This window comes from Solanum lycopersicum, chromosome 5 (genome assembly GCF_036512215.1).
Source record: "Solanum lycopersicum chromosome 5, SLM_r2.1".
NCBI classification, from domain to species: Eukaryota; Viridiplantae; Streptophyta; class Magnoliopsida; order Solanales; family Solanaceae; genus Solanum; species Solanum lycopersicum.
In genome coordinates this window covers 53,737,014-53,750,009 of record NC_090804.1, presented here as the reverse complement: position 1 = coordinate 53,750,009, position 12,996 = coordinate 53,737,014, and the positions used below count along the sequence as shown (strand labels likewise).

General features: G+C 37.7%; 1 protein-coding gene across 1 annotated transcript; it reads right to left on the bottom strand.

Annotated features, from left to right (window-relative positions):
- Positions 1-8,112: 8,112 nt before the first annotated feature.
- Positions 8,113-10,094, bottom strand: LOC138348892 (uncharacterized). Its single transcript, XM_069298488.1, has 2 exons — positions 8,935-10,094; positions 8,113-8,827 (listed from the first exon to the last, which is right to left on the bottom strand). Exons 1-2 carry the CDS (start codon positions 10,092-10,094, stop codon positions 8,113-8,115), a joined length of 1,875 nt encoding a protein of 624 aa, XP_069154589.1.
- Between the last annotated feature and the right edge of the window lie 2,902 nt (positions 10,095-12,996).

Below are 12,996 nucleotides of genomic sequence, written 5' to 3'. Positions count from 1 at the left end.
GTCCTCCATATCTCGTGAGCTAATTTACACTTTATAATGTGATCAAATAAACTGAAGGAGGTTGTCCTCTTCAGAATGAACTCCGCCTTCACATTTACCTGCATCCACTTCTAGCGTGCACTGTTATTATTTGGTCCGTCAACAAGAGGAATTGTGTCATTCCCATTAACAACATCCCACAAATCCTTTCCCACAAGGTATGATTCGATACATGTCTTCCGTACCTTGTAATTTGACTGATTCAACAACTCCATCCCCCAGTCAAATCACACGACCACTAAAATCCATATCGACAAACCAGTTGAATCTAACACCAATCCGATCATGATATAACACCATCCTACAGTATTATAGAAACATTACTTGAACAATCTATCATATTCCCAAAATCAACTTTATCATTTTTTACATCCCCAACTTCGCTGCACCTCCTTCCCCCATTTTTGTGCTAAGATGAATCTTTACAATCATTTTTTTCTCCACTGTCATTTCACAGTTTCTACACAAACCCAAAAAACACTAACGTATAAAGAGATGCACAAATCAACAAGCCACGTAAGGATAATCAAGTAATCTATAGAACTACATTTACAAAGATCGAGGAGGCTAAACATATTTAAAAACAATAATCTGAATCACACTGAACGAAACCTAAATGAAAGCAATCAAAATCATAAAATTGGTTTAATCAATTGCATAAAACTTTACAAAAAATGTAATAGAGGAACAACTACAAGTAAAAGTTTATTTTTCAAATTGATAATTTCACTTAGGTACTTTAAGTTATATTTAATTGACATACTTTTCGATTGCAAATTTAGTTATTTATGTTTGATTAATTAACTAAGGCAAAAGGTAAGGTGATTTGGCCTTGTCTCAAGACTTGTCGTAGCTACTTAGCGAAGGCCACGAGTCTATTTTAATTTAATGGTTTCAATTTTTCATGATGCGTCCTACATAGAAATAACCCTCTCATGTCTTTTTTTGTCCTTGCTTAGTAACTCCTTCTTAAGTCAAAGTTTATTTTGAATCAAACTGCAACACAGTTAAGTTTTTTATAATGATGAATAGAAAATCTTCCCTCTTTTTTTAATCGATCATATCACATGCAAATAAGAATTGATAAAAAAGAAAAAAGAAAGAGTTGAGGCAAAAAGATAAAAAAAATAATAATACCTTCAAATTTCAACATCCTTAAAAACTTATGAAAAAGTATGAAGACTTAGGTACCTTTCGATGACTACATAAGCTTTTCCATGCTAGACACAACCATCAATTTCATATTTATGAAATGTAACATGTATATAAGGAAAGAAATTGATAGAATGTATGCCTTCACTTTAACGAGTAATGGATTAGGTCCCTTACATTACTTCAGAAAATTACCAAAAAGTTAAATGCAGTAAAATCAACACAATGATTTTACGTGGAAACCTCCTTGCTTGAGGGAGTAAAACCACGACCTGTCTCACAGGATTTTCAATCGTTTTCACTAATCTTCAAAAGAAAAAGCGAAACACGATTACACCAAATGTAAGAAAGAGTTATCAATCTTACCGTTAAGCAATAGACCTCTATTGCTCAACAAGCCAAAGTAGAAAAATAATCTACCCACTAAGCTATCCCACCTGGACAACCTAGACTTTTAACACAACACACCAATACCTTTATAGAGTTAGGAGTGGTTTACAATTAAAGAACAAGAGAATAAATTCCTAAACAACTAGACGAAAAGCTCTAGATGTTGCTGTTGTCCTAGGAATGATTCTGCCTTTGCTTTGTATTAGCCTTTGCAAGAGTTCTTGAAAAGTGTTTATCAAGTTGCAAAAACTAAAAACTAAATTTTTAGGAAAGTGCCTTTTATACGGGCAAGTCACTTTACTAAACTTCTTTGCCATTGGTTGGAAAGGTCACACTTTCAGACGCCATCGGGAAGTGTGCACCTACTTTCTGCACCATCTCCAGCTTGCAGTTAACTGGCTTGTCATGATGAGAGCCTGGTACCTCTACTAGGTCCCCGAGTTTGTTTCATCTGCAATGCTTCAAACAAGACACCTGCAAAACTCAAGTAGAAAACCCGGTACCTTTATGAGGTCCCTAAGTTTGTTAAATCATCAAAACTACAAATAACATTTTCCCCCTTTTTGATGATGAAAACAATGATATGATCTGAAATCTTCACCAGAATTGTTCCCCCTGACTTTGTATTCCCCCTTTTTGTATATTCCCTTTTTACTGAATATTCCCCCTCAATGTATGTTCCCCCGGAATGTTTGTTCCCCCTTATTTAGCTACTTACAGTTTACTTGCCCCTTTTGGCATCATAAAAAAGATATGCAGTAAACCATTGAGTCAACATAAATTACTAACAAGATCAGAGAAAACAGCAATCAAAAAGTAGAGGAAAAGCATTCACAAAAGAACATAGGAAGAACAACAAAGGAATAAAGTAACTAACATGCCATTATAACATAAATACATTAAAAACAAACTACAAATCCATTAACACGATGATTGGCCACACAACAAAAGAGACACAGGGAAGGATTGATTCACAGTTTAGGAAGATGGGGAGTTTTGGATAGGGGCGGGATAACGAGAGTGAGTCGTGCATTGGCAGCATCATTATCCTTGATGGCCTTTTCTTGCAAGGCAGTTATCTTCGCCTTCAACTCATTGTTCTCTTCCTCCAGAGCTTGTACAACTGAAGAACCAGGTCCCTCACTCTGTGCAGTAAGTAGCTCTGCTTTGAGTACAACAATTGCAGCCTCTTTACTACTCAGCCGCACAGTGAGTTCTTCAGTCTCATGTTTAAGCTGATCCATGTCCTCAAGAAGTTGAGCCATCTTGCTTTATGGTAAGCCTCTGCCTTCTATACATTTATATTCAAACAAGGTATGCTCAGAGATAGTTTGTTTGACTGTCCCCACCTTTCCAACACCAAGAGGAATCTGAAAGTGTTTGAATACTTTAGTGAGAAAGTATCCATACCCCATTCCATGTACTCCTTTCCTCTCAATAACTGTTTTGTGAATGTGTTCAATCATGAGACTAGGAAGGCACAGAGCTTTAAAGCTGCACAGCCTCTCCATAACGTACAAGTCAGCAGCAGTAGCAAGTGTTCTCTTTTCAGTGCGAGGGAGAATCACTTTGTTGACAAACTCGAAGACCAGCCGATAGTCACTCTTCATAATTTTCTTATAGATCCCAGCAACCTTTGTTGTGGAAGTCTTAGAAATTAAAGATGCAAATTCTGAAGAGCAAGTTTTTCCTTGCACGGACCGAGTCCCTTCTGTAGGCACTCTGAGGATTTTGCCCAACACCTCCTCATTCAAAGAAATAGCAACATTGTTCACACGTGTGAGGAGACTCCCATCTTCCAGAAATTGAACATTGTAATATAATTCACGAACCTCTTCTTTATGGAGGATGGGAGATTTCTTGCTGAACAGGTGCAGCCAAGACTGGATCTCCACCATGTCATGCAGAGAGTCCATGCCCGGAAGAGTAATAATCCCCATATCAAACACTCTTCCAGCGAGAACTGCTTGTTTCCTCAGACTGTCAACTACTTCCTGCAAGTTGACATTCTCAACCTTCCTGGCTTGAGGACCAGGTTCCTGTGTCCGCTTCCTCTTCCTTTCAGATTTCTTCCCTTTTGACTGTGACTTTTCAACCTTCTTTGTAACCCTTTCCCTTTTCTTTTCTGACTTCTTCGTGTTATTTTTCTTTTCAACCTCTTCTCCAGAAAACTCAACCAATTTTTCTTTAGGCATCTTAAAATTTGATACCTTGAAGATTCGTGCACTTCTGACTGCAGCAGCAGATCGTGCACTTGCCTTCAAGGCATCCACCATCAATTTTTGTGCAGCAGACCTTGTATTAGGTCGTCTCTTAGGAGTTTCCTCAACGACCTTTTCTTTCCCTTTTCTACTCTCCATCTTCCTTTTTAATGGTGCTTTCTCACTTGCAGATTCAGATGAAGAAGAAGAAGAATGCCGCCCTAAATCAAGGGTTTTATCGAAGATGGGTTGAGAAGGCCTTACCTCTTCTCTTTCCAGGGCGTCAGTATGTTCTGCTCTGGCCTCTTCTCTCATCATTGCCAGCCTCTCAATCACTAGTTCCTCACTTGCTGCCAGAATATTTGACTCTGAAGCCCTGTGTTTTGGTAGGTCTCCCTCAAACATGTTGTCAGGCAACATGTCTTCACATGGACCAGGTACTGAAGAAGTGTTTAAATCAATGGAGAAGAAAGGGTTGTCCGGAGTATTTTGTGGAGGACTGGATGGGGGAGGAAGGCTGGCTTGAACTGGTGTTGGAGAATAAAATGAAAGGGGCGCGATTTCAATAAGTGCATCCAGCATTTGCTTAGAAGAAGACGAAGAAGATGACATGTTTGTGATACTAGAAGGGGTCGTTGAAGGAAAAAAAAAAGAAGAAGACAGATTTGCCTTTGAATGTGAGAAGTTTAGTGATAGAAGAGAGAGATAAAGTTTAAGAGACGGATGAGAGTTTCAAGAAGAAAAGACACCTATTTAAAAGAAGTGAAAAGGTGTCAGGTCCTTGATTAGATCCGTCGTTTGAGGATAAACGATTGGACTGATCGGTCAGAGTAACCGATGACTGACACGTGGCTTTTTCAACGGTCAAAATTTTTAGTTTAAATTTAATGTATAAATGCTAACCTGGACAGGCACCAGGTACCATGATAGAGTTTAACTTCATTACTTAATTGTTCTAGCCTCTTCTTTCGCTGAGCAGGTCCCTATTGAGAGTATACCTACAAAAGATACAAAGAGTGATCTTGTTCAAATATTCACACAAAGGATACCTGCACTGCAATTCTAACCATCAAGGGAGTTCTACTGTTAGAAGCTAAAAGCATCACTTGGAGATCAACATCCCCAACTTTAATCTATTTTTCTCAAATTGATCCTTGCTCAGAGCCTTGGTGAAGATGTCTGCAATCTTTTCCTTCGTTGGACAGTATGTGAGCACAATATTACCTTTCTCAACATGATCTCTCAAAAAATGATGTCTGACATCAATGTGCTTTGTTCTTTTATGCTGAACTGGATTCTTGCCCATACTCACAGCACTAGTGTTGTCACACATGAGAGGAATTGCTTTGATTTGGATTCCAAAATCTTCTAAGTGTTGCCTGATCCACAGCAATTGAGAACAACAGGCTGCAGCAGCTACATATTCAGCTTCAGCAGTTGAAAGGGCCACAGAGTTCTGCTTCTTGGTGCCCCAAGAGATAAGTGATGATCCAAGGAAATGAGCCATTCCATAGGTGCTCTTTCTGTCAACTTGATAACCTGCAAAATCAGCATCTGCAAAACCAACCTGATCAAAAATATCACCTGGAGTATAAAAGAGAACCAGGTCCCCTGTTTTCTTCAAGTATCTAAGAATACGTTTTGCAGCCTTCAGGTGTGAATCACGAGGACATGCTTGAAACCTAGCACACATTCCAACGCTATACACAATATCAGGCCTGCTAGTAGTCAGATACAGCAAGGAGCCAATGATTCCTCTGTACATTGTCTGATTCACAAGGGGATCAGATTCTTCTACTATCATCTTGGAATTTGTTCCCATAGGAGTGGCAATAGGTTTGGAATCAAACATATTGAATTTCTTTAGCAGCTCTTTTATGTACTTCTCCTGACATATTGAAATTCCATTTGATGATTGCTTGATTTGCAGACCCAGGAAGAATGTCAACTCACCCATCATACTCATTTCAAACTCCCTTCCCATCAGTGATGAGAATTCTTCACAAAGATGTTCTGAAGTAGCTCCAAAAATTATGTCATCCACATAGACTTGAATGATAAGCAAATCTTGTTCTCTTTTTAGTATGAACAAAGTATTGTCTATCTTGCCTCTTTTGAAATCATTCTTCAACAGAAACTTTGACAACCTTTCATACCATGCTCTTGGAGCCTGTTTCAGACCATATAGTGCCTTATTGAATCTGAACACATGATTTGGTAGCTCTGTATCTTCAAAACCAGGAGGTTGCTTGACATACACCTCCTCTTTGAGATCTCCATTCAGAAATGCACTCTTCACATCCATTTGATACAGCTTGAACCCCATAAAAGCAGCAAAAGCTATTAAGATTCTAATAGCTTCCATTCTGGCAACAGGTGCAAAAGTCTCATCATAATCAATTCCTTCTTCTTGATTGTATCCTTGCACCACCAGCCTGGATTTATTTCTAGTAATAACTCCATTTTCATCAAGTTTGTTTCTGAATACCCACCTGGTTCCTATTATTGTTCTGCCTTCTGGTCGAGGAACCAGGTACCATACCTTACTTCTTTCAAACTGATGAAGTTTTTCTTGCATAGAACTGATCCAGTGTGCATCACTTAATGCTTCTTTAACATTCTTAGGCTCAATGGATGATATGAAGGCTGAGAATGCAACTAGATTTCTTGTTTTTGATCTAGTTTGAATTCAAGAATTCAAAGGAGAAATGAGATTATCAAGAGGGTGTGATGAACTATGCTTCCATCCTGACCTTGCAGCAGACTGATTTGGCAGATCATCATGATCTTCTTCATCAGGAGTGACATCATCTTCTGGGGAGTCTGATGTACTCTGGCTGGAGTTTTGAGTAGTACCAGGTACCCCATCATCCTGTTCATCCTCAGCATCCTCTTCAGGTGGACTGTGATTCTGATCATCACAACTATTATTCAGTTGTTGACCTGCATCAGTTTCAGCACCTTCAATCTTCTTGGATGTTAGCATTTTGAGTACATCATCATCATCATTTGATCCATCATTCTTCAAGCTTCGATTTTCGTCAAACATAACATGAATGCTTTCTTCAATGCATTGTGTTCGTTTGTTGAATATTCTATAGGCTTTGCTGGATGAAGAATATCCAACAAACACTCCTTCATCACTTCTGGGATCAAATTTTCCCAGATCATCCTTCCTATTATTCAGCACAAAACATCTGCATCCAAAAGCCATAAGATAGTTCAGCATTGGCTTCCTGTTGTTGAGCAGTTCGTATGGAGTCTTGTTCAACACAACTCTTATTAGACACCTGTTGGTAACATGACATGTTGTGTTAACAACTTTAGCCCAGAAACTTTGAGGAAGATTTGATTCAATAATTATAGTTCTGGCAATGTTCACCAAGGTTCTGTTCTTTCTCTCCACCACTCCATTTTGTTGAGGAGTTCTTGGAGCAGAAAACTTGTGGCTTGTACCATTTTCCATACAGAATCTATCAAAAGTTTGGTTTTCAAACTCTGTCCCATGATCAGATCTAATGCTACACACAACTTGATTCAATTTGGTTTGAATCATTTTAAAGAACACCACCAGCTCATCAGCTGTATCTGCCTTTGATCTCAAAAATCTCGTCCAGGTGTATCTTTAATAGTCATCAACAATCACCAAGATGTACTTCTTTCCATTTCTGCTTTGAACCTTCAAGGGTCCACAAAGGTCCATGTGAAGCAGCTCTAAGGTTCTTGATGATGAAACCTGATTCTTGGGCTTGAATGATGATCTGATTTGCTTTCCTTTAACACAAGCTTCACATATTTTATTTTCAGCAAACTTCATTTTGGGCAACCCTCGGACCAGGTCCTTTGAAATCAACTTATTCAATAAAGATGAACTCACATGTCCCAGCCTACGATGCCAGATATCAGCATTTTCATTTGGAGCACTGAGACATGTTAAGTCATCTCCATGAGAGATTGCAAAGTTTGCCACATACATATTTTTACTTCTGTGTGCAGTGAGAATTACCTTATTTGTAGTTAAACTCACCACAGTGCATTTTTCAGAAGTAAATTTGACCTCATTTCCTTTGTCACAGATTTGTGACACACTTAGCAAGCTGTACTTCAACCCATCCACATGGTAAACATTGTCAATTGAATCTTCAAGAGATCTTCCTACTTTGCCAACTTCCAAAATGTACCCCTTCTTGCCATCACCAAATGAGACACCTCCACCTTGGAGGGTCTTGAGTGAGAGGAAGTTCTTTACATCACCAGTCATATGTTTAGAGAAGCCACTATCCATATACCAACATTGACTGCTGCCCCTCTCACTCACTTGCACCAAAAATCACTTGTTAAGCTTGGGAACCCATTTCAGCTTGAGTTCCCAGTAGGCAGACAAAGGAGTGATCAGATTGTACTTGGCCCAATATGGTAGACTTTGAATCTTTTTAACAAAGGACCTAGGAGCAGGAACAGATTTTTTCTTTGAAAATCTGTGAGTTGAGACAGGTTCTTTAGGACCAGGTTTCTCATTTTGTACATTCTGTCTTTCAGCATAATTAGAGTATATTTCACATGAGTTTTTCCAGCTAACACACTTATTCTTCAAATGTCCACTCTTACCACAATGCAGACACAACAGATTGTCAGACACAAACACATACATACTGTGAGGATTATAAGTAGGACTTACGTTCAGACTTCCTAGTCCTTTCTTATTGAAATTACTCTGATTTGTCACATTTGACAACAGTTTTGAGGATTTGGTCCACTTAAGAGATTTTTCAAGTTCCTCCTTAAGTTTCACAACATCCTGTTCTAATTTGTTATTCTTTTCAAATGATAATCTGATATTTATCTCGGAGTTTTTCAATTTTTCTTGAATTTCAGCTTGCAAACTGTTTGGCTTTCCATTCAGCTTTTCAGCTTCTTCAGTAAACTGACACAACTGATGCTTAAGTTCAGAATTATTTAACTCTAGAGACACCATTCTTGCCATTGTCTCTTCAAATTGAACTTTGTTTTCAGTTAAAATTTCAAGTTCAGCATTCATGGCATCTCTTTCAGATGTTAAATCTATCACAGAATCTAGCATGACTTTTGCCTAGGTTCTTAATTTCTTAAGAGAATATTTATCCAAGTCAATTTTCATGTCAAGAAGAGTTACCTGATTGTCCTCTTCTTCATTTTCTGTGTGTTCCATGAGAGCAAAAATTTCATTGAAGAAAATTTCCTCCTCATGCAGAGCAACCATAGACACATCTTTTGGCTTATCAGGATCTTCTGAATCACTTGAAGAATCCCCCCTGCAGCAAGAGCCCTTTTGACAACCATATCAGCAGCAGCTTTACGATCTCTATTTCCAAGTACCAGGTCCCTTCTGTTTTCTTTGTCACCCCTGTGTTTTTGATGTTCCTTGTTTTCAGTCTTGAGCAAAAGACACTCTCTGATGAAGTGTCTACATTTTCCACACTTGTAGCAAGTATCTCCTTGAGCAGCATTTCGAGTCCCATTTGTTCCTCTTTTATACATTTTGTTCTTTCTCACAATCTTTTGAAATCTACTGATGAGATATGCCATATCATCATCATCATTTGAATCTTCATCTGATTTATACTTCAACATCAATGATTTGTCCTTCTTGATTTCCTTTTTTGACAAATCATAGTTTCGATTCATCTCATGTGTTTTAAGATTGCCAATCAAGGCATCCATGGTCAGCACCTTCAAGTCTTTAGCTTCAGTAATGGCATCAACTTTGCTCTCCCAAAACTTTGGAAGAATTCGAAGCACTTTCCTGACTTGTTTGGTCATGCTTATAGGTTCACCCAAACTTCGCAGCTCATTTGTAATAGAAGAAAACTTTGTGAACATGTCATGTATAGTTTCTCCTTCCTTCATTTTGAAGTTCTCATATCGTGAGGTGAGCATGTCAATCTTAGATTCTTTGACTTGTTCAGTTCCTTCATGTGCAGTCAACGAGCAATCCCAAATTTCTTTAGCAGACTCACAGGCTGACACTCTGTTGTACTCATCAGGTCCTATCCCACAGACCAGAAGAGTTTTAGCTTTGAAACCCTTTTCAATCTTTTTCCTGTCAGCATCATCATATTTCTGCCTGGGCTTTGGAACAGTAATGGTCCTTTCTCCATCCTTTACTTCCATCCTTGGAACAAAGAGTCCATCTAGTATAATATCCCATAACTCGCTATCTTCAGCCATGAGATAGTCGTGCATTCTAACTTTCCACCAACTATAGAAATGTCCATTGAAACGAGGATGTCTGTGTGCTGACTGACCTTCTTCGAGGTTAAGTGGAGCTGCCATTCTTAGAACAAAATCACTTCCTTGGTGTTAACCAAATAGGTAGTGCCTGCTCTGATACCACTTGATAGAATGTATGCCTTCACTTTAATGAGTAATGGACCAGGTCCCTTGATTTACTTCAGAAAATTACCAGAAAGTTAAATGCAGAAAAATCAACACAATGATTTTACGTGGAAACCTCCTTGCTTAAGGGAGTAAAACCACGACCTGTCTCACAGGATTTTCAATCGTTTTCACTAATCTTCAAAAGCAAAAGCGAAACACGATTACACCAAACGTAAGAAAGAGTTATCAATCTTACCGTTAAGCAATAGACCTCTATTGCTCAACAAGCCAAAGTAGAAAAACAATGTACCCACTACGCTATCCCACCTGGACAACCTAGACTTTTAACACAACACACCAATTCCTTTATAGAGTTAGGAGTGGTTTACAATTTAAGAACAAGAGAATAAATTCCTAAACAACTAGACGAAAAGCTCCAGATGTTGCTGTTGTCCTAGGAATGATTCTGCCTTTGCTTTGTATTAGCCTTTGCAAGAGTTCTTGAAAAGTGTTTATCAAGTTGCAAAAACTAAAAACTAAATTTTTAGGAAAGTGCCTTTTATATGGGCAAGTCACTTTCCTAAACTTCTTTGCCATTGGTTGGAAAGGTCACACTTTCTGACGCCATCGGGAAGTGTGCACCTACTTTCTGCACCATCTCCAGCTGGCAGTTAACTGGCTCGTCATGATGAGAGCCTGGTACCTCTACTAGGTCCCCGAGTTTGTTTCATCTGCAATGCTTCAAACAATACACCTGCAATACTCATGTAGAAAACCCGATACCTTTATGAGGTCCCTAAGTTTATCAAATCATCAAAACTACAAATAACAGAAATAGGTCACGAGTTATCAGTAAATCTCTCAGTATGTTCATGAAGTTTGTAAGAGAAATAGTTCTAGTACATGGTCCATACATACATGGATGTTGCAATGGATGGACCTAACTGATTCCAAACATCTTGCATTGTCATCTTAATTTCTTCACCTAGACACAAATTAGAACTATAAATGTGATTGTTCAGTAGAATCACCTCATATGAACAAAAGTACTTCATCATGACCAAGTTTAATTTTTCAAAGATTTGTTGAGTAGATTTATATGTGTTTAATTTTTTCAAAGAAACTGTTGAGTAGATGTCAATGTTACTACAAATTTAGTTTGTTAGAAGACAAATAAAAAATAATTTGTTTCCTTTTTCAAGAAAATTATTGTGATTACGTAATATGGTTAGTAAATCTACATTATTGTCATTGTTTAAGTTCATAACATGCTTTTCAAATGGGGTGTAATTACTAATGGGAGTTGGTTGAGGATAAAACGGTCAACCTTTGTTCTTGAACTACTCTGCACAAGCCATTTTTTAATGGAAAAGAGTGTATCTATAGGGTAGAAGAATAAAAGTTGGAGGACCTATGATGAAAGCAAGGCTAATTATAGTTGCATTGAGTATATGATTTGAAACAATGCAAAGAGTTTTTAGAAAAGCAATCGACCTAAGCATTAGATCGTTCCAACAGTGAATATTAACTTATATTATAGACTTACGAAGCAATACAGGACTTTGAAGTAGAAATGTGAAAGATAATAATCAATATAATATGATAACCTATAACCAAGTACTAAAGAATTTCTTACCATTACAAGTCTCATAGAATTAAGAGAACAACAAATTTAACCAAAATATTAAGCAATTGTTACCTTGCTCAAAATTGAAACTTCAGCGTAATATAAGCATTTTTACCGAAGCTTACTATAATTGCCACAGGAAAGAATAATTCGTCTATGAAATTTGAAATAAAATATATTTATTTCTCATGGAATAAAGAGTAAATTAAGTGAAAGAAAACTATGCACATGAACTGTATGTAAAGTGAAAGCAATAAACGAATTATATAAAGACCAGAAACAAAGAAAATTGTAAAAATAAAAGGAATGGAAAATCGAACTCCCGAGAAATTGGGACTTAGTCTAAGACTATTGATGTGATAATAGATAAAGAAAATGTTTCTTGGAAGAGTTGGCACAAAAGAGGACACCCATTGAAGTCTTACTACCGACAATCTTGTAACCTGAACAGATTGAAGTCTTATTACCAATAATCTTGTAAACTTAAAAAAGAAAGGTGGAGAAAATTAATTCACCAGTAAATTACAACCAAATACAGAAACTTTGAGAGGAAAACAAAAGGAGGCAAGAAAGAAATAAAGTATGAGCCCAGTTTCTATTAGCGAGAGAGAAAAGAGAAATTTAAGAAGTGTTGTTGTAGTCTGTTACATAATTAGAGTATTTTCTAAGACTCCGTGCGGCACTTGACAATTTATCCACGAATCTTTCACGATCTTGTAAACTCAAGTAAGTCCTTTTATACTATTATCGCTAAGAGAATGGAAGACTTAGAGAATTTTTGAAGAAGGTTTTTTACTACTTGGAGCATTTCTTTACAACTTTCTTGGTTTTCCAAAGACTTTCTTGAAATGTGTTAGTTATTCTAGATAATTCTAAGGAATTCTCTAGCCTTCTTGATTAATCTAGAAGGTTCTAGAGTTCTCCTCAAACCTCTCCAAAAAACTAGACCCTTTCGCCTTTATTCGGACTCAAAATTTAACTATGATGTGGCGGAACATGACACTCTCACCCGCCTATTGATGCGATGACTGCATCGCATCATCACTTCATCGGCGACTGAGTCTTAAGTTATCGAACGCAACTAATAGTCCATTGACTCGATCAATGCCCTCGTGCAACTTCTTCAATTGCTTCTTTATATCCTGTATCTCGGCCTCACGATCTACCTCCTTCCTAGGAGACAAGCACCTCAACGCCTTCCTTGTCATCACGGTATTATTATCCTTCCTC

Coding starts and splice junctions, on each gene's coding strand:
- LOC138348892 (XM_069298488.1), bottom strand. CDS start 10,094: ATGGCAGCTCCACTTAACCTCGAAGAAGGTCAGTCAGCACACAGACAT. Junction 8,828..8,934: donor ATGAAGAAGAGGACAATCAG/GTAACTCTTCTT, acceptor AACATCTGAAAG/AGATGCCATGAATGCTGAAC.